This window comes from Miniopterus natalensis, chromosome 11, assembly GCF_054644295.1.
Source record: "Miniopterus natalensis isolate mMinNat1 chromosome 11, mMinNat1.hap1, whole genome shotgun sequence".
NCBI classification, from domain to species: domain Eukaryota; kingdom Metazoa; phylum Chordata; class Mammalia; order Chiroptera; family Miniopteridae; genus Miniopterus; species Miniopterus natalensis.
The window spans coordinates 44,133,892-44,156,209 of NC_142091.1; the positions used below are offsets into that span (position 1 = coordinate 44,133,892).

Consider the following 22,318-nt stretch of genomic DNA (forward strand, 5'->3'; position numbering starts at 1 on the left):
TCCCCAGGTAGAAAAAGGGGAAGGTTGTAAAGGTTGTAAAGATTCATGCATGACATAGGAGAGGAGAGGGAAGAAAGGAAGGTAGGGAATGGGTTGAAAAGTTCTTGAATGCCAGGCATTTGGACTTTATTGTGCAGGTAAAGGAGTCATGGAGAGGAGAGAAATACACCCAGAAGGTGTGTTATGAAGAGCTCACTCTCTGGTGGCTATGGGGAGAATGATCTTAAGGGTCTTACGGATAACTCTTCAAAGTAGCTCACTTCACATTTGTAATACAATTAATATGTTACAAAGAGTAAACCCTTGTCAATATATCCTGGAAGAATAAACTACAGGGAAATTAATAAACTACGCTTCTGATTATATTTCTGGTGTTGATAGTTAAGTGTGGATTTATATCTTATTTTAGGATGTGAATGTAAAGTAAATACACTAAATTGAGTTCCCTAGTATAATATTCAAACACCATCATCATAACCATCAAAATAACCTTTCTAACGGCTAAGATTTGTTCAGTGCTTACAGTCGACTAGGTACCATGCCAAAAGCTTCACATTCATTATCTCATTTATTCCTAAAAACAATGGCAAGGAGCTAGGTGTTATTATTGGCTCCGTTTTACAGAAACAGAGACTTAGGGACCTTAAATAATTTGGCCAAGTTCCCACAGCTAGTCTGTGAGATACACCTAAGGTGAGATCGAGAGCTTCGAGTTTAAGAGAGAAAAATGTCATTTAACAAAAATACAGACTGAATATCAATTCAATACTTTCAAGAATCCTCTATGGGGCACCAGGGGAAGTTGGGCTGGAATAAACGCCTTCTCTTCTCTACTTAAGACTCCAAGAAATAGAAAACCAAACCTCGCAGGATAAAATGAGCTGTTATACCTCTTGAATGTCTGTGAGGGGGGATATCTGGTTTCACTCTATCTTACCAGTGCAATCCGCATATATGCTTTTAGGGTTAAACATGACAAAGTTCTTTATTGCCAGTAATAAAAATGTCTTTTCATTATTCACTCTATAATTTCTAAAAATGAGGCTTTTAAAAAATCATAGTAAGCCAAAAGAAGCCACATTTCAAATATTATTTCTACGACTGAATGCAATCAATCAGTAAGGTCTACTTTAAAGGCTAAGTCTTAATATTTTTAAAAATCGTTTGGATTTTCTTTTACAATACTCACATATCATTTTTATTTAATTTTATGATTTAAAAAAAATTAAAAGTGAACCAAACTCTTGCTTTCTTGGCCAACAACAGTGTAATGAGTATGACGCGTAGATCTGTGACAGCGAAGCCAAGCTATTCTCTAAATGCAGCCCTACTGGATAACGGTTTCCATAATGGCTCTGATTTCAGCTTATCTCCCCTGAAAAGCTGAGCTGAATTAGGTACTAAGAATGCATGACTTTATCTTGTGTCCCACCTGACTATCCCGGTGTCCACGGCAGGCCAGTAAATGAGAAAATAATCCCTTCACACCTCTAACAAGCCAACCATCATGAAGACGGGCAGAAAGTAAATGAAACTTAGGCTGTTTCTGGAACCTCTCTAGCCCAAGCCATTTCCATTTGGGAACAGTTTTTTTTTGTAACACTCATTCACCTAAAGGGAAAGAGCCCATTTGATGGCAGTGATTGCAACAGTCCCATTAATTATAACCTAGAGCCAGGTCAGCATGCTCTGTTCCATCGTAGTTCCTCTGGAAGAAAACGGATCCCCTCCATGGGCAGACAGCAATGGCCCCGGGTCTCGCTGAAAAGAGGAACTGGAGGGGCTCCCCCGGCTCTGGGTGTCCAGTCCTACTTAGAACTAGTTACCCGCCCCCACCAAAGCCTTTTCACGATTACATTTTGAGAAGCCTCACAATATCCCACATCTGCTGCAATTCCTCAACTGAACAGAGGGCTGAGGAATGCCCCTGGGGCTGCCCTGCGGAAAAGAGGGCACCAGTTCTTTTCTCTCCCGGTGAAAGGCCTGCTCCGCATAAACAAACTCATACTGTCACTCACAGTTACCATTTTCCTTCCAGAAAGACCCACAGAAATCATTCACGCCAAGCACCTTGCACATTAAGTTGTTTCTTTTCACAAGGTAAAAATGAGCTAAACACTAAAAAGTGATTCTGAAATGTCATGAAGAGACTCCTGAAAACAGCTCTTTGCAAATGCACTGAAGATCTGGCCTGAAGAGACCTCACTCACATGTTCCAGTAGGTTCTTTTCTCCTTGAGCAGCCAGCTTGTTTGGCTGCCCCAGACAAAGGAGTCAATTGCCCCCAGAACACTTCGTGATCACAGCAAAGCTTTTGTGTGTCTTCAGTGACCATTAAAATCCCATCCTCAAATCCCACACAGCTGTTTTCTCCCTCTCTTTAAAAAAAAATACAAGAAAGCTTTTCTGATGCAAAAGGGAGAGACCAGCGGGACCAGGATTAATGGCGACAAAGAGACCTGAAGGCTTGCCCTCTTTTCAGCACCACCGCCTTTGAGTGTTTCAGGCTATGGACAAACACTATGGTGTCTCTGTGGCTAAGATGGTGAACCTAATAAAAGAGGTCACTCTCTAGCATCGGACTGTTTTCTTAAGCATCACGCCTTGACTTCTGAAGGAAAGCCACAAGCAGCCCACAGGGATTCCCAGGGTGACAGGGAGCTGTGCTTTGTCACAGCTCAGAGGCCACAGTGCTCTAAGCTGTGGCCTCAGGATCCGAGTTTGAACTACTTTTAAATGAGACTTTCAGGATAACAGGAGAACCCCGTGGGCTTGATTTGTCATGTCTGCCCAGGTTTTTGGTGTATGCTCAGGTTTGCATTTTGAAAACATTCTTAAAGTTGGGGCAGAGACATGAGTCCTGCTTGACACCTTCCTCGCTGGGCTCCCCAATGCGTGCTATGTTCTCTTCGTGCCTAGTTAACTGGGGCTGAGGTTTCACTTCCTTCAGAGGGCCTCTTTTGCCCTCAATTTAGATATTTCCCCAAAGATTTGCCCTTTCCTCTCCTTTCTCTTAATGTTGGCAACTGTCCTTGGAATTTCATTTGTTGTTGCTCTTAAGATTCACTTACTCTTTCATTCAATTAAATACTTACTGAGCACCCATGACTCCATAGTCAATTAATATTTGACAAAGGAGGTAAAGACATACAATGGGGTAAGGACAGTCACTTCAATAAATGGTGTTGGGAATATTGGACAGATGCTTGCAAAAAAAGTGAAACTAGACCACGTTCTTACACTATACACAAGAATAAACTCAAAATGGATTAAAGACTTAAATGTTAGACTCGAAACCATAAAAATCCTAAAAGAAAACATAGACAGTAAAATCTCAGAAATTTCTCATGGCAATATTTTTTCTGATATATCTCCTCTGGCAAGGGAAACAAAAGAAAAAAGAAACACATGGGACTACATCAAACTAAAAAGTTTTTGGACAGGAAAGGAAACCATCAACAAAATGAAAAGACAGCCCACTGATTGGGAGAGCATATTCACCGATACATCTGATAAGAGGTTAATATACAAAGTTTAGAAAGAACTTATAGAACAAACAATCCAATTGAAAAATGGGCAAAGGACCTGAATAGACACTTCTCCAAAGAAGACATACAGATGGCCAAGAGACATGTGAAAAGATGCTCAACACTGCTAATCGTCAGAGAAATGCAAATTTAAACCACAATGAGATATAACCTCACGCCTGTCACAATGGCTATGATCAGTAAACCAACAAACAAGTGCTGGCGAGGGTGTGGGGAAAAGGGAGCCCTCATGCACTGTTGCTGGGGATGCAGACTGGTGCAGCCACTGTGGAAAGCAGTATGGAGTTACCTCAAAAAGTTAAAAGTGGAGCTGCCTTATGATCCAGCGATTCCACTTCTGGGAATTTATCTAAAGAAATCTGAAAGACTAATCTGAAAGAATATATGCACCCTTATGTTCACTGCAGTGTTATTTACAACAGCCAAGATTTGGAGCAGACAATGTGCCCATCAGTAGATGAGTGGGTAAAAAACTAGGATACATTTACACGATGGAATACTACTCAGCTGTAAAAAAGAAGGAATTTTACCCTTTGTGGACCCCATGGATGGACCTGGAGAACACATACTAAGTGAAATAAGCCAGTCAGAGAAAGACAAGTACCAAATGATAACACTCATGTGGAATCTAATGAACAAAATGAACTAACAAGCAAAATAGAGACAGACTCATAGATAGAGAACAGGCTGACAGCTGTCAGCAGGGTTGGTGGTGGAAGGATTGAACATAAAAGGAAAAAAGGGAGAAAAAACTCATGGACACCGACAAGTGTGGCGATCGCCAGGAGGAGGGGGAGTGCGGCAGGCAAGGGTAAGAATAATTCGGAGCCTATCACAGCAGACTGGACAGGAGACGATGGTGGTTTGGAATAGAGTAGTGATCATGAAGGAAAAGTAGTTAGATTCAGGATATAATTTGAAGGCAGAGCTGACAGTTTTTGCTAATGGACTGGATGGGGAACATGACAGAGAGAGGTTGAGAAGACTCAGAGGTTTTTAACTAGAGCAACTGGGTAAACAGAGGTCCCATTTTCCGAGATGAGGGAGAAATGGGTTTTATTTGGGAGAGAGGGAGGGGGAAAATATTCTGTTTAGATACACTGAGCCCGAGATGCTTGTTTGCCATGCAGTGTTGGAAAAAGGCCTGGGTTATACTGCTGACTTCCAAGGCAGAATATTACACCTCAGGGCCTTACAAGATGATCTGTTGGGTGAGGGGAAACATTTTCACATCTATGTATATTAATTTTTGCCTCAAAAATAATAAAAAAGAGCCCTAGCCAGTTTGGTTCGATGGTTAGAGAGTTGGTTGGCGCACTGAAGGGTCCAGGTTTGATTCTGGCCAAGGGCACGTACCTCGGTGGCAGGCTCCATCCCCAGCCTTGGTCAGGGCGCATGCGGGAGGCAACCGATCAACGTGCCTCTCTCACATCGACGGTTCTCTCTCTCCCTCTTTCACTCTCTGAAAAGCAATGGAAGAAATATCCTCGGGAGAGGATTAAAAATAAAAATAATAATAAAGGAAGGTTTACGGTTTAGTAAACAGTATAAGATTGGCCCGTCAGTCAGTACATATCTCCATGAGTCGGAGACCCATGAGGACACAAAGACTTCAAGAAGAAGCGTTCCACAGCCTGGGGCTGGGACGTACTGACTGAGTCAATATGTTGCAGGTATTGCAATATATTGAGAAAAATCACAGTGTAACTGTGTCTGATTGAATAGATTTCCAGATTATATTATCTGGTTTCAACCAAACTGTCACAAAACAGAAAGCACTTTGAACGATTCCTGCAGAAACCTAACAGAGGGCAGCACCGATGACGCAAGACGGTGAACGACAGGGATGGCCCGGGATGGCCCTCCCAGGGCTCATTCTTTGTGAAACCACTTCACGAGAGAAAAATGGTAACGATTTAATCAGATCTGATGAGAGTCAAGCCCAAATACTAGCAATTAACAAAAACAGTTTGAAAAACGGACCTTGCCAAATTGTAAATACGGTACCTTAGGAAGCTAACCAGCTGTGAAAAATTTTTGTTTACTTAATGTGTATCTCCTATTTCTGTCTTTGTAATGGACATAATATATTGGCCAATAATTGTATGGTGTAATTTTTAAATAAGTAAACATGCATAAATTGGAAAATATTTTACTGTGTGTGTGTGATCAAAAATGTTCACCACCCCTGGAACAGAGAAACCCGTAACTCAAAACAGAGGTCGGAGCTGGAGAGGGAAGTTGTGGAGCCACCAGCAGGTGGTGGTGTTTAAAGCTGTGGGACTGGATCGGGAAACCTAGGAGAGTGCCGACAGGGGAGCGGGATACGGGACTAAGCCCTGGATACCCGATACTGAAAGATCAAAAATTAGAGAAGAATCAATACAGAAAATAAAAAAGGAGCAGCCAGTGAGGCAGGAGAACCAAAAGCATGTCTGAAACCCATGAGAAGAAAGTGATTCCAGAAGGAGGAGTGATCAGCAGTGGTTGAGTGAGTGCTGGCAACTGGATTTGGTAACGCGATGGTTGTTAGAAATCTTGGAAAAAACAGTTTTAGTGGAGGGGTTGGAAATGAAAACCAGACTGCCCACAGTTGAGAAGAAAATTGGAAGTGAGAAAGCGAAGACAGTGAGTTTAGACAACTCCTTCAAGGAGTTTTGCTCTACACAGGATGAAAGGATCCTGTGAGAGAAGCACTCCTGTGTGTGAAGACAGGAGCTAGGTGGGTGTGCTGTTGAAAAAGGCCTGGCAGGAGTGGAGAATTCAGAGGCGGCGGGGGAGGCGAGTAAGTGGGAACAGCAGCGGGAGCAATGGTTTTGAGGAGGTGAGAGAGAGTGGGCTCCGGAGCCCAAGTGGAGGTTTGACCTTAGGGGGACCCCTGGCTGTTCCTCATGTTCACAGGAGGCAAGTCAGAGCATGTGTGGACAGACGAGGGAGCGATGGCCTGGACATGGACAGATGACGTGGTTTTCCTGGACTCCCAGACGCCCATGGACTTCTCCATCTGGAAGTCTTTTTACAACTGAGATTCCACTTGCCCAAAGGGAATGCTTCTCTTTCCTTTCCTGCCCAGTCCTTCCTACCCCTCTGGCCTTACCCTCTGTATAAATGCATCTCTACTCTCCCAGTCACCAAGACTCCAACTCTCAGAGTCCAAACCGAAGTTATGATCCCAGACTTCTCCCCTCCCCGCTGCATCGGTCAGCTGCAGCGTCCTGCGGGTGTGTCCCTTCTGCCCATCCCGTAGTCTTCATCTCTATAGCGCTAGTGTCCTTTGGTCCTTTGCCATCTCTTGTGCAAATTACTGCAAAACCCTCCCAACTATCCCCCCCCCATCACATTCACCTTTCCAAGTGCTGCTTTGATTGGTTTCTCCCTCAGCTCAGAAACCTCTTTGACTTGACTCCCTGCACTTGTCTCAGTGTCTTCAACTCAAAACTCAGTCTGTAGTCTTCTTTTCTATATCTGAGTTCATTCTTTCTCATGCCCTCACAAGAGCCTATTTTTTCTGCTTTTCCTATAAATCTTTTCTGATTATTTCTTCCCCAGTGATCACATTCATCTATCTATTCAACCAACCCACAGGCTTTTCTCAGTGCCTCCTGCATATGAAACAGGGCTGGTGAGATGAGCGACATATGGGAAGCAAGTGCCAGGACCAGAGGCCAAGCCAGAAATCTCTGAGCTCACCCAACTCTTTCCTCCCCTCGGTCCCCAAATGCTGCTTATAGTTCCGCCTAAATATTTCTCTAATCCATTGCTTCTTTTCTACTTTATCTACGGCCTTCATGTTCTCAACATTTCTTATGAGAAGCATTCAAAAGCTCCCAAATTGGTTTTTTGGCCTCCAGTCCTGACCTCCAATCCAGCCAGAGAGATTTTTCTAGAATACAGCTATGACCCGGACGCTCCCTGGCTAAATCCTCAAATGGCACCTTGCCACCTAGAGAGACAGTCAAGGCTCCACAGCAACATATTCCAGGTCTCTCATGACCCGCCATGCTTTCCCCACTAGCCTAGCTGCCCCCCACATCCTACCCTGCACCCTGGGCTTAGTAATGCCGCAATGCCCCAACTCCCCTGTGCCCCAAGGCTGCTCCTCGGCTTGAAATCTCCTCTCCATTTACAGGTCATCTGTGCGTATCCCTCAAAGCTCAGCCTAGGCTTTCTCTCTTTCGGGAAGGCTTTTGGACTCTTCCCAGGAGAGCTAAGTGCGACTTGAGGGGTGGTGTCGTATCTATCCAGGCCTCCGCAGCACCGGCCATAGAGCTGGCCCCCGGACAGTTCTCCATATGGGTGCAGTATCAGTAAGAGAATCACAGGGCACCCAAGAGAGCTGAGAGTTTTCACACTGAGAGAGAAGGGAACATAGGCTCTTGAGTCACGTCTGGATTTGAATCCTGGCTCTGCCACTTACCTGCTGGGTGACGCTGGGTAAATGGCTTACCCCCCTCTGCCTTCGTTTCCTTATCTGTAAAAGGGCAAGATCATTTTCCCTACTTAGGCCTTAGCTCAAATGTCACCTGCTCTGAGAGCCTTCCCTGAATCCCTTTGGAAAGTTACCCCTTACCCCTCTGGCCCTCCCTGCTTTATTATCTTCTCAGCACTTATAACTTCTGAAATCATCTTTCTGCTTTACTTTTTTATTGTCCCTCCTCTCTGTTGGATTTCGATCGTCATTAAGAGCAAGCCCCTCGCCCATTATATTCTCATGCTTGATCCCAAGTTCAGAGAGTGGCACAGAGTGGTATCTCCAGAAATACTGATTGAATTAATTTTTCTCAGCTGCCGCAGAGGAAAGGTACAGCTGTTAACCCTTTGCGGTCGTTTGTCTACTCTCAGCCACCAAAACTTTTTTACCGTTCCTGTCGTATGTGTGCTCTCAGCCACCACAGCAAGGAACCATACGAATCTTAACTCTATTCATTCATGTATCAGTTCATAATTTCTCTGAAAGCTCTTAATTCCGACCAGTACGACACCCATGTCCAAATTTAATACAACCGCAAAGGGTTAAAAGCTGAATTAAACTTTCCTAGTCTCTCAAAAACCCAGTTTGCCAGTTGCCTGGATTGTGTCTTTTAAAAAATTTCAGCAAGTTTTAAGATTAATCAAATATAAAAATATAGAGAGTAGAAAGTATATTTCTTTTTAAAAAAATATTTTTATTGATTTTTAGCGAGAAAGGAAGGGAGAGAGAGAGAAAAAGAGAAACACTGATGTGAGTGGACCATCCATGGGCTGCCTCCTGCGCGCCACCCACCAGGGATCGGGTCGGCAACCCTGACCTGTGCCCTGACCAGGAACAGAACCAGCAACCTCTCGGTGCACAGGAGGAGGCCCAGCCAACTGAGCCGCCCGGCCAGGCTGCAAGTGTATTTCTTCGTTTTTCTTTATGAAAAGATAAATTGCTATGGACAAAAAACAGCTAGAGATTCGTCATCATTAATTTTTCTTTAGCTATTAAGGACTTTGTGAATTACTCTGGAGCTTAAGGAATTTGTTCTTTGGAGAATATAATTACTGTCTCTTTTTTCCCATCTTGTTCAAATTGATCACAGATGGTACAAAGGTCACCTACAGAGCAGGCTGTCCCTAAAACCCTTAAATGCCAAATTAACGAGATTTTATTTACTATGGTAAAATGACTATAAGAAAGTATTTAATTGGTCAGAAGTTACTGTTCTTTGATGTAACTTGGGGCTTTAAATTTTATTTTTTAAATGATATCGGAAAAACAAACAATTTAATGGAAAAATAGGCAAAGAATATGGATAATCTCGGAAGAAGAAATCCGAGTGGCCACAGATGCATGACACCATGCTCGGTCTCACGAATAATCAAAGAAAACCAAGTTAAAATTACTTCATCATTTTTGCTTTTACCAGATTTGCAAAAATTATAAAGATCAGTGACAACTGACCCATGTTAGCAATCATGTGAGGCAATAAACACTCAGACAGAATGTTCGAGAGAGTATATATTAGTATGGTCTTTTTGGAGGGTAATTTGGCAGTATCTACTAAATATGCATGTCCTTTGACCCAGCAATTGTACTTCTACAAGTCTATCCTTCAGAAATATTGGCTGTGTGCACAAAAAGAATATTCATTGCAGCATTGTTTATAATAGAAAAATTACGACTAGCCTGGCCAGCATGGCTCAGCGGTTGAGCATCAACCTAGGATCCAGGAGATCGCAGTTTGATTCCCGGTCAGGGCACATGCCCGGGTTGCGGGCTCGATCCCCAGTAGGGGTTGTGCAGGGGGCAACTGATCAGTGACTCTCTCATCACTGATGTTTCTATCTCTCTCTCCCTCTCTCTTCTTCTTTCTGAAATCACTAAAGATATATTTTTTTTAAAAAGAAAAAAATTATGAATAATTTAAACATCCACCAATAGGGTGGTGATAGATGGCTATTTAGTATGGCTAACAAATACTGGTGTCTTTAAAAAGGACCAGGATACTTTAAAAGAAGTAAGTTAGCCCTGGCTAGTTTGGTTCAGTTGGTTCAAAGGGTCGCTGGTTCAATTCCTGATCAGGGTACATACCCAGGTTATCTTAGATCCACAGTTGGGGAGGCAATCAGTCAACGTCTCTCTCTCTCTCCCTTTCTTTCTCTCTAAAATCAATAGAAACATATCTTTGGGTGAGGGTTTTTAAAAAAAAGAAAGAAGCTCCTCTATTAGCTTGGAAAGAAATAGCAATCTACTCCAGTTAAAAACAACACATAACACTATTCAAATTATATTGATATATTTTTTTAAATGTTTTTTCCACACATAAACCTACAATCTATTTCCAACACAGCAGCCAAAGTTGTCCTTTTAAGACAAAAGTCAGAACTCTGTTACTCCTCTGCTCAAAACCCTTCATTGGCTTCATTTCTCAAATTCAAAGTCAGTGGTCCTCAGCACCATTTCTATCCCCAGGTGACCTGGCCCTCGGCTACTGCTCTGACTTCTTCCCCACCCCCACCCCCAGCCCTCATTTGCGGGCCCTCTTTCCAATGACTCGGGGTTTTTGTGTTTCTTGGTGCCCTTGCCTGGGACTTCTCCCAGATGTCCCCATCCTTGCTTCCTCTGTCCTTCACATCTCTGCCCAAATGACATTCTGCAAGACCATAGTCCTTGACCACATCTACATTTAGAGGAATACACACCTCCTCACCTCTCCCCGCGCCCTGGCACCTTCTATCCCAGTTCCCTCCCTACCTGTTCTTCATACCCTTACCACCGCCTGCTACATGGTATATTGCCTTGTTTATTCCGGCATCAGACACTCTGTGAGGGCAGAGATTTTCACTTTTATGTTTCTTTACTGCATTCTCAGCACCTCCAGTAGTACCTGGCATACAGTAGGTGCTCCATAAATGTTTATGGAATAGAGAAATAAAATTTCATTTTTATATGCATAAAAACAGATTTTGGAAAAATACACAGCAAGTTATTGACAGTGATTGCTTCTGGGGAGTGGGATTGAAAGCTGAGGGGAGAACTTTCATTTTTATTCTACACACTTCTGTACCATTTGAAACACACACTATTTTGGTCACTAAAAACTAAATAAAAGTATTTTAAAGGAAAAACATAATGGCTCCATCTCTCCTTCCAGGTGAGTCAGAACGCTTTTTGAACTGTCTTCTACAGACACCGAAAATAATTTCCAAAAAGAACTATCTCGTATACTATACCTATGGTATATGCCATTAAGGGTTCAGAAAATACCAGTAAGCGTGGTGTTTATGAAGTTCTAAGACCATCAAATAAACCAGACAGGCAGATGCACGCGTGCGCGCGCACACACACTGTGGCTCACCAGCGCCATGAGTCTGCTAGGTAAAAAGCCTTTCTGATTAACTTATCCAATTGCTCTTTATGCCAGTTTTCTCCCTCCAGCAGGAGGAAGGATTTTCACTGGTAATTCTTTGTGCTGTTTCCTCTACACGGTAAACTCTTCAACATTGCTGTCAGACACGGTGAACCTGGTTTGGTCCCATGTGGGCTACAAAATCCATGCTAGAGGGAGCTCTTGAGACAAGACATATTGCCTCCATCAGCAACAAATCCAATCTAACTTAGCCCAACCAGCATCTCAGGACACATTCACACACACACAACAGCTACATACACCCCGTGCCGAGTGTCTCTCATAAGCTGTCATGCCCACGAGGCCTCCGTTAAGTAACTCAGGATCCTCATTCTGGACTTTTATTCCCCAGAAGTGCCCTTGTGGTGGTACTGGTCATACTCTCACTGGGAGCTGGTCCACGGGGCCCTTGACACTAGTTTCTCCTGAATTCTTAACTGACCACAAAGGCTCCCTGGCCAGCCTACCAGGCCTCCCCCTAACAGGTAGCAAATGGGGAAAGGGGGTGCAATGCAGCTCTGAGGGGTCAGGAGGAGGGCCAGCCTGCTCATCCCTGAGAGTTTCTGCAACTCACCCTGGAAAGTAGGGCAGCAACAGCCAACTCTCATCACCATTTTGATACAAAAACTGGAACTCTTCAAATTTTAAATGAGAACAAGCCAACCAGCTGTGTTGTTTTTACTTTTTTTTCTTTTTTCTTTTAAGAGAGTCAGCTGGAATAAAAGTTAAGACTATTTGAGAACCAGCCTCTGGTGGACAGTTACACTTGATTTCACATGATTTTCATTACATTTCGGAAAAGCAACAGATTTGAACTGTGGGGCTGTTGCTGACAGCCCCCCCAACTAAGTACCAAGGGGTTCAGCTTTGCTTCTTCAGAAACACTGATTCATTACTCCTCAGCTCAAGCTCCATTTCTTGAGACTCAAGATTTTCATGACGCTTCAGAAAGGACGTCTCTTTATTCTGAAGGGCTCTGGTTATCAAAATTTACCTTACTTGGGACCAGAGCACTGGCTTTGCAGTCAGCCCATCAATGTGATCTTGAGCAAGAGAACTTAGCCCTCTGAGCTCCAGTTTGTTCATCTGTTAAATGGAGATAATACCTACCTGGTAAGACTCCTGCTAGGATGAAATAAGATAGTAAGATAACTACAGTGCTTAGATACAGTGCTATACTTGAGACAGAAGAGGGCTCAATAAATCATTACCATTATTACTATACAGTGAGGCTCCCATTTTCCACCATCCAAGACTTTTCAGATAGAATTGCCCACAATTGCTCAGGCAGTCTTTCAAAACAAACAAATCTCAAGATTGACCCCCCTTGAACCTCTTGTCCAGGTTCCTCTTGCCTGGAACTTCATCAAAGGAATAGAGTTGATGTTGCTCAAATGCCAGATCGCAAACTTAATTCACACAAACAGACACACACACCAACATACATGAAGCTGACACTCCGAGGAACCTTGGGCTGAAGCTAAGGGATCTCACGAGACAGCCGAGCAGCCCCCAGCCTTACCTCAGCACAAAACTGCGAACAGGAGATTGTTTGTTGCCACCATCAGTAGAGCCAGAGATAAGGGGGGAACTGTGACGGTGGAGTGTGCAGAAGGCTCATGGTGCCACATACCTGTAGTCCTGCCCCAGCAGGGGACCACAGTCATCTGAAACTACTACCCCTCAGACCCTGAAAGGGCAACACTCCCTCTTCTCACCAACCCTGCCTTTCCGTTCTGTCCCTCAATTCCGCAAACATCTATTAAGTGCCCACCAAGAGGCAGGCACAACGCCAGGTGCTGGGGAACTCATGACATGACAGACACCTCCATGTAGTTCCCAAATGAGTAGATGTCCAGGGTGTCCTCTGGAGTGAGCCCAGAGAGGAAAGCATGGGCCAGACTTCTGGTTACCTTAGTGTCTGTGGAGCTGAAGACAGTTCCGTTAGCAAGAATGCCCTGGCCAGCAAGCCACTCACCACATTGGTTTCCTACGTGGCTCTGGCCCACTCCACAGGACTCGGTGCGGCGTTCAGACGCTCTGGGAGACTTTTTAGCCACTTCAAGATCCATGCCTGAGAGCTGGAGGTGAAACTGCTCTCTGTGGGCAGCCTTCCGGAGCGTGCGGATGGCCTTCCGGAGCCTCTTCTCTGTCCGCTTTACGATGCAGCTCAAATCGCACGCGGCTGCAGAAATGAGAGGGACAGCAGTGGGGGGACGGCAGGCTGCAGCCCGACTGAGGACCCCCCCCACGCACACTGTTCCCTGTGGTCAGAGTGGGGGGAGACCTGGAGCTGAGCACCTAGCAGGCTGGGCAGCATTCGATACCAACAGAAATTTGTGGACCAGAATGGTAGCTTTGGGTTTTCATGAAGCAAATAAAATCGTGAGGTTCCAAACCAATTCAGTTTAGTTTGGGGGTGAAAAAAACAGGAGATACTTCAGTGGTTGCACTACGTGTCTCCCCCCCCCCCCCCCCCCAAAAAAAAACAAACAACAACGATGAAAAGTGAGAGGCAAAGGAATAAGGAACACGCTGTGGGAAGCCTGGCACCGTAGACTGTTTTCAGACCAACCTGTCACCTCCTTTTGGTTAGTTTCAAGCTCAAACTCAACAGTGATAAACATGTCCTTAGTGGCGCTCGGTCGGCCGGGGGCGCCCGGGACTTGCTTGCCGGAGCCGCATGCAAGGTGTGCGTAGCGGAAGCTCTCTCTTACTGAGCTGTGCTTCTCTGCATGAAGAAACAAAATCATCGGAAGCCAAATTCCGGCAAAGCACTCAGTCCAACATTTGCTAGAGCTCAGTAAGCATTTCATTAAAACAACTCTCAAGGGACTAAATGATCAACTCCAGATGCCAAGATGCTGAAAGCTCTCAGCTTGGAGCACGGTGACGTTTTGATTTTGAAGGGCCAGTTTGCCTCCTCTATAACTTAGCGACTGAGCACTTGAAAGTCATTTGCATGGATACGCGCTGGATGTTTTCAACTGGCCAGCCACATACGGGGCGGACAAGAAGGAACTGGGGTTGTCTTGCGTTCCTGACCGATGGTTTGCCAAGGTGCACGCATGTTCCCACAGTTGGTTTCCTTAAAGCGGGACTGTGACGTGCCAAGAAGGGGCTGAGGCCTCAAACAAGGAATGAGCACAGGAGTGGAAAGGAAACTGACTCCTGCTTTCAGGCAAACTGACCCTGAAGTAGTTCCAACCCAGAGGGAAAGCTGGGATGCACATCAACAGTGATGTTTCATTTTGAAATAACCAGGAGTAATACATGGCACAGAGAATCAACAGAACCAAACCGGCTCATGAAGGCGTCCAGGGTGGGGGTGGAAGTGTTGGGAAGGCGGGGCTCCGCTCATCCCTGTGCCTGACTTTGGCTGTCACCCCTCCCCCTATGGCTTCCAGTGAATCTTTTAACTAATGATTGTCAACCCGAACCAAAGAGCTGGTCCACACATCATCCACACAATCGATTTGTCTGTATTTTTAAATCTTGCTTTATTGAACTCACATATCATCTGTATCACCTTCTTTAAGATTACAAGGCTGTTCCAAGCTCAGCAGTTCATCAGGGGCCAGAGGAAGAGGGAGGCCAATTCCAGTTGCCCTCTATCTATTTCCCCTAAGATCTGTATTAACTTTTCAAAAGGCTAACTGTAAATCTCACAGTAAACAGATGTTCCTTTTGAAACTATCTCCCTTTCATTTCCCCATATCTATTTTTTTAACTTTTTGCTTTGAAACAAGTTTAGATTTATTGCTAAGATAGTAAGTTGCTAAGGTAGTACTGAGAGTTCTCATATACTCCTCACCAAGTTTCCCCTGATGTTAACTAACATCTTCCATTAACATGTAAATTTATTAAAACTAAAAAATTGACTTTAGTACAACACTATTATGTAAACTGAAGAGCAAATCCCTTTTTAAATAATTTTTCCCCCCCTTCTGATCTAAAAGTATAAATGTGCACTGTGGAGAATTTGGAAAACACAGGGAAAAAAATGAAAATCACTTGTCACCCTCCCACCCAGATGTAACCACTACAAATGATAGCTGAGTTTTCTTTCCTTTTTTTCCCCTACCTCTTATTTGTCTTTTTACACAATTTGGGTTGTATTAGATGTAAAAAGCTTTACTTTCCTTTTTTCCATCCTAGTATGATAAGAACATTTTCCTATGTCATTAAACATTCTTTGAAACATATAATTAATAGCTGCATAATATTCCCTTAAATGGAAGTACCAAAAGTAACCTTGGTTAGTTACTTAAAATCGGCAATGCAAAGCGACTACAGTGAGCTTTAACTTAATTTGTTTGTATGATTTATTTGAGGGTAGATTGAGGAAAGAAGCCTCCCTAATACTTAAATTCTGGTGTTTTTTTAATCTCTAAAATTATTTCATGAAACAATACGGGAAATGTGGGCTGCGGGAGATAGAGGAGGGTTGGCTTCTGCTCTTTTCAATAAGGCCAGTTGGATGGTATTTGTTCTGCTGAAGCCTCCAAACACTAGATCCAGCAGGAAAGCTGGATATCACATCCTTGTTCATCAATGATTATCCTTTCTGAGCCAAACCTTTTTTCATTTCTTTGGCTTATATTTCAAGCAAACTTGAAGATCTAGAAAATGTAACCCCATATGATCACCAAGTGTTAATGCACTGAAAACCCTTATTGATTCCTGTGAACTCCCAGGTTTCCCCAGAGCTTCCCCATCTGTACCTTGCAAAGGAAGCTCTGAAGTCTAACCCCAGAACTACACGGGATGCTACGCTAGGCTCCTCTTCCCCCTGTGAAGACAGTCCTTGGAGATTCTGAACTGCTCCATCCCATCTGAAGGGCACAAGCTTGTTTCGGGCCCCTTTCCCAGCATGCAGGCAGGCTCCCTGCACTGGCCATCTGATTCCATACCTGGTAGTGCTGGTCGCAGACCCTCGGGAAACAGCTCAGCCTTTTTCAAACTACACTTGCCTTCATTTAGCTTAAAGGTTACACTTGTCCTGACGGTGGCGACATCTTCAGAAAGAAACAAGTGAGAGATGTTACCTTCAGAGGCAAAGGAATGGAAACACCAGCTGGGTAATGGAGAGCTACCCATTGGCTGGGTCCCACCGCAAGCTGCAAGCCCTGAGCCCCTCTCTTACCCTGAGACCAAAAAAAGGTCTGGATCACAGACTGCCCATCACCCTGGGACTGGGGACACAAGGAGCCTCCTAAGAGCTACACTTATTCCTCCATTTGAGATGAATGCAGTGGTCAAATATAACAAAGGGAGGGCCCAAAACAACCTCAACAGTGAGATAAAAAAGGAGGTCATTTTTGTACCTTCCCAAGAAAGAAGACCAAAATCCCCTAGTTCAAATTTAGACAAGACTGCTGAGGAAAATGGGGAAAGGCAGATTCTCCTAAATAAGACTGTCCTGGGAGGACAGGGCTGAGGGGCCACCAGTCCAGATTAAATGGCACTCACTGAGTGTGGCTAGGATTTTCAGGATCTGGGAGGCTCCCACTTTGAGGGCCTCATGTGTAAAATTCTGCTCTCCTCCCATGGTCAGTTTTAACCATACTTTAGGCTCTGGAGCCAATGACCAGAATTCAAACTCTAGCTCTTTAACTTGTGATGAGAACTTACTCTCCCTAATCCTCAGTTTTCTCATTCATAAAATAGACATAATTATGGGACCTACATTACCAGGCTGTTGTGAGGATTAAATGAGATAATACGAAAAAATGTTTAGCCTACTATCTGGCACAGAATAAGAACTGAATAACTGTTAACTGTTTGCTTGCCCATCCCTGGGGTGGCCTAAATATCCAAGTGACACACCACGATGTCTGCTCTGGCTGGTCCAAATGTCAGGCAAGAGCAACAGGAAAGGATAATACTTAAGACTCTGGATTCAGACAGCCTGGTCAAAATCCTTGCTCTGCTATTTCTTATCTGAGCCACTTTGGGTATATTATTTCACCTCTCTGAACTTCAGTTTCTTCATCTGGTTAATGAGGATAATAGTAAAATTGCCCAGAGGGTTTTAATGTGGATTAAATCAGCCAATACATGTAATACAGTGGCTGGCATATTTTAACTGTTTGATCAATAGATGCGAGCTGTTAGTACCCTGCTTCGGGTTTCTAGCTTTGCTCACATATGTCATATGGACATCAAGAACCATCTCTTCATTCAGGTGTTCTCATGACATAATCACAGAAATGTCTAAATCTGGGAGGATAAAGCTTCCTAAAAGCTTTAAACTTCAATTGTTTATCTTTTGACAAAGCAGAAAGGGCTCAAGGTCCTTTCTCTGGGCACAATTCTTGCTCACCCTGTCATACCATGTCTATCTCTACCAACGCCATGTGCCCCAGGCACACTTTCCTGCTGGGCCTTTGGGGTGCTCTAGGGTGCGGGGAGTTTGGGAGACCTGAATCTCCTGCCCCAGAGCTCTGTAGGTCTCTGCCCAATATGATGACCCACCAGGCCTGAACACAGAGCCACACACCACACAGTGGACACAGTAACTGCTTGTCATGTGGTAAGTCACCGTTCAAGGCTGCAGTGCAGGTGAGAACATCCTGTAACATGCTCACGGCATCAAGGAGATAAAGAGACAAGAAAGCAAAGCCGACGCCCAAGAACAGCACCCCAGAATGAAGCCACTGAACGCAGTGAGCCCCAGAGAGGACACACAGGTTTGGTAATTACCCCCGAAAGCAGAGTCATTTGATTTTTGCTGTTTGTTCCTGACAGGAGGGGAAGAGCCGCAGGTGACAGAGTAGGCCTCTTGCAGTCCTGACAGACAGAATGTGGATTGTCAACATGTAAACATGGTTACAGTCTCTCCTGGTAGCAGCTAAAATCATCCCCCACCCCCACTCCACACAGACCACTAGAAAAACACCCAGCCTGTGGAGTCTCAAAACATTGGCCTCCAGTGATTGGGGGGTAGCCCTTTAAGAGCACCTAACACCTAATGGTCAGGAAGGCCTGGCCCCGGCATGAGGACCTGCCCCAGGGGCTGGGACCACTCACCTGAAGAGAGGTGAATGCCAGAGTGACATCTGAGGAAGCACCTGTCTCCTCCGCCACTCCTACCGCAATGCAGGGACACGTGGGGTGATACACTAGTGGGCAGGACCCCCTTCACTTCTAGGCAGGACAAAATACAGACACTCACAGAAAGAGAAGGACACTTCCAGGTGTGACAAGGACGGCTGGGTCCCATGCATCAAAGTCCCCAAGAAAAGAAGGTAGAGCTGACACCCAGCATAGAACACAAGCCTAGGCACCGTTTCCCACCAAGGTAAAGGTGCTATTTGTATGCTATTTTTTTCATGCAGAAAAGCATGAAACCAGGAAAACATGGAAAACCAGGAAAACAGAAGCGAGTTCCAACCTATGCAGAAGCACAGAAGGCAACACCAAAGAGCCTGCAAAGTATCTCCTGTTTTTGAGCTATTTAAAGAGTGGCTGTTACAGCTGAGGGGAGGGGAATTCAGAGGCGGGTCGGTGGCCGCACTCTGGGTCCAGGCAGACACGGGAGGGCGCAGCTGGGCCGCGGGGAGCCCGCTGACCGAGTCCGGGCCACGGTGCCCTTACCCACACAGTCTTTTTTATTCCAGTGGAGCTTGTATGCAGAGTGGCACTGGCATTCGTAGCTGCCCACTGTGTTCACACAGACCTGCTGACAGCCTCCGTTGTTGATGCTGCACTCGTCGGTGTCTGGGGAACAAAACACGCTCCTGTCACCGCAGCCCATCCCTGCCCCGCCGGCACTACCCTTCCCTTGAGGAAGGAGCAGGAGAGGAGTCACATGGTTGAAACTCGCTGAACAAAGGGCAGAGGCTGACTGCCGTTAGGATGTGTAAATGGCACCAGCTGACCCCACTGTCCATGTGGTGGATTTCCTGGCATGAGCCTCACGAGAAGTCTCAAGTTCCATTCTTGATCAAACCATCCCACAATTAGGGGCCCTCTATTTTCAGATACTCAAACTCAGATGCTGCACAGGCTTCCAATTTAAAACTCCACCATCCTCCTGAGCTACATACCAAGGGAGAGAACCAGGACTCCCCACCTGACAGTTCATGTAGCTGAAGTATAGAGAAGGAAAGTGATCTGCACTCATCTCCACCAACCTGAGACTGAGTCCAGGTCACAGATGGCTCTAACTAAAACCCAGGCACACATTCATATTCAGTGAACATGCCCATGGGATTTCTTGATGGACTAGAAGAGAATGTTTTCAGTCTTGCCAAGAATGTATGGAAAGAAGAGAGATAACATTGTCTATAACAAATCACTACTATCCATTCTTCTTAAGCACAGGACACAAACACTGGGCAGGAAGTATTTAGGCCAGTGGTTCGCAAGTCTTCAGATCCTCAGAGTCACCCTGGGAGCCCCAGATATTCTGAGTCAGATCCTGAATCTGTGTTCTCAAAGACTGCTGAATGAACCTGATGATTGGGTGCGCAGAGTGGGAGTCTTTTGGTACCAAATCTGATTTATGCCATAGTCTCCTTGACCATAAGGGCAAATGACATTGGGACATGTTGCTACATGGGCACAGAGCAGAGAGATAAAGTCAATGGTCCCGCTTCCAGCTCGAAGACCTGCTTAAAGACCAGCTCAAAAGGCTCGAACAGGCTTTGCAGTCAGTTCCTATACAAGGCAAGTCTGAGAAATGGTGCCCTGCCGAGCCTCTCTGAGGACTGCAACTTTGCTATCTGCTGGGAAGTTCCAACAGATATGATATCAGCTCCTGAGAGATCCTCCCATTCTCCGAATATAATCACATCAATAAAGTCAATAAAGAATTCACAGCTGAAGAGCATAGCTCTTCACTCTGCTCCATTTCATACTTGACGTGTTAAAGGGATACATGGGGGGAGATGTCCTTTGGCAGATGCTTCCCTTGAGTCGATGGATTCAATACTACTGTACATAGACTGGAATGTCCCGCTCATCCCCCAGTGTAGGAAAATTGGTCCCTGACCTGGGGACACCTTAGAGTTAGGCCCCTGACCTGGGGACACCTTAGGGTTAAGCCCTGTTCCTCTGCAGGCCCAGACTCATCTGACTCCAAAGGGGCCATCTTCTCACCTCCACAGTGGGTAAAGCCGTAGAGGGTGTACCCTTTGTTGCAAGCACATGTGAATGTGCCAGGGTAGTTGACGCAGCTGTGGTCACAGGTCCTATCCAAAGAGCATTCATCCACATCTGTAATTGTAAAGGGAGAGGGGACCTGAAGCCAATGCTGAGGGATGCTTAGAGAGAACACGTTTATAACACTAGTTACTGGGGACAACAACACAAACAGAATAAAACATTACCTATCCGTTCTCCCACTCACTTGTGTTAAAGAAAGTGTTGAGCAGCCCTCAACAAGCATACTCACTGTCAGGACTCCTCTTTCCAAATTCTGTTGCAAATTGCACTTGCCTAAAGTCAGTCAGTCTCTCTCACCCATGCTTATTTGCAGGGCTGAGTAATTTAAAATATTTAAATGAAGCCAAATGAGATAGCAACATACCTTAAAAGGGCTTGTAAATGATTAGGTGCAGGCTATGCGTTCTTATTGTTATGTTGCTATTGGTAAAACAATAGTCATTCCATAAGCTATGGCAAATTGAAAGGAGAACACACTTGTGTTGCAGATAAATCTGGTTCCTCTCTTCCTGATCTTTCCAGAATGAATCTTTTGACCCCAGAAGGTCAGTTGATCCTAGGTTTTAATGCCCCCTGCACTAAAAGAATACATTAATGCATCCTCAATAATTTCCTATTGCAGACACTGAAATCCGGTGTTTAAGCTGGGTTCTCTTGGCCAATCCCTTGGCTTTGTTCCTCTCCCATGGTTCAGTCCCATGGAGCTCCTCCTGCCCTGGTTTAGTGTGGAGGCATCCCTGGCTTCAGCTGAGGTCCCAAAAACTAGCCTCAAGGCTGCATGGTGGCTCTAATCACCTCTCCTTTCCGGATCTGGTCCTCACATCTCCCCTGTAGACTAGGATTCCAGAGCTTCGCTTCCTCAGCTCTTTGGAGGCCTTGACAGAGTTACGACTTGTGCCTCCAAATGGATAAACCAGGACCCGTGCAGAACTCAGTGGAAGCCAAATAGACCATTGCTAGGCCTCTTTTCAACAGCAAACGTGCCTTGAGAAACTACATTGATAAAAAAACAAACATTTGGAAGGGACTAGAAGAATAAAAAAAATAAAATAAAAAGGGCAAATTCTTGCAACACCTCTTCTTCTCTTGCTTTTCCCAGAAATCTTGGCAAGTTCTTCAGCAAATTTGTTCTGTGCAAATATTTGTTCTACCAAGACTGATCAGTGAAAAATGAGAAAAAGTCTGTTTCTTCCCATGTAATTGATGTCACTCTATGAATTCTGTTATTAACATCAGCCAGTGTGGAAAAGGAGACTCTTCCAGTAGCTGACTTTGGCTGCTCATGACGGGCTTTTGCTTTGCCAAGAATAATGAGATCACTTTTCTAATTCCTTTTTAATGTGTTTACACAGCTTAAACAGTGTTTCTTGCTCTATACATTATGAAACATTATGTAGAACAGCAAATTTGCTTTCCAAGCCAAATGGATGAAAACCACACAGTAATCGTCTAGAATGAACCCACTGAATTTAAAGGGGACTAGGCTTGAATTGCCTGACAAAATGTGCATTAAGGGAAAAATCCAAGAAAGAAACCTAATTCACACTGTAAGGTTAAAAAAGGTGATGTTACATCTTTAGTATCTGAAGTGAAATCAGATATTATTTTCTGATTTTTATTTAATTCTGGGATTCCTAACAAAATTAAGTTAGGCTGTTTTTATTTCCAGACATGGAATAGGAATAAATTACAGCAGATTTTTTTTGAGGCCCCTGAAAATATAAATGGA

General features: G+C 44.6%; 1 protein-coding gene across 1 annotated transcript in view; it reads right to left on the reverse strand.

The window, feature by feature from the left end:
* SCUBE2 (signal peptide, CUB domain and EGF like domain containing 2) overlaps positions 1 to 22,318 on the reverse strand; it is a 62,260-nt gene that overhangs the window by 14,919 nt on the left and 25,023 nt on the right. Inside the window, exons 10-16 of the mRNA XM_087821721.1 lie at positions 20,524 to 20,640; positions 19,018 to 19,140; positions 18,451 to 18,567; positions 18,124 to 18,210; positions 16,332 to 16,436; positions 13,994 to 14,149; positions 13,397 to 13,603 (exon numbers count right to left, since the gene is read on the reverse strand). Coding sequence (XP_087677847.1) covers positions 13,397 to 13,603; positions 13,994 to 14,149; positions 16,332 to 16,436; positions 18,124 to 18,210; positions 18,451 to 18,567; positions 19,018 to 19,140; positions 20,524 to 20,640 — 912 coding nt within the window. The remainder of the gene's footprint in view (positions 1 to 13,396; positions 13,604 to 13,993; positions 14,150 to 16,331; positions 16,437 to 18,123; positions 18,211 to 18,450; positions 18,568 to 19,017; positions 19,141 to 20,523; positions 20,641 to 22,318) is intronic.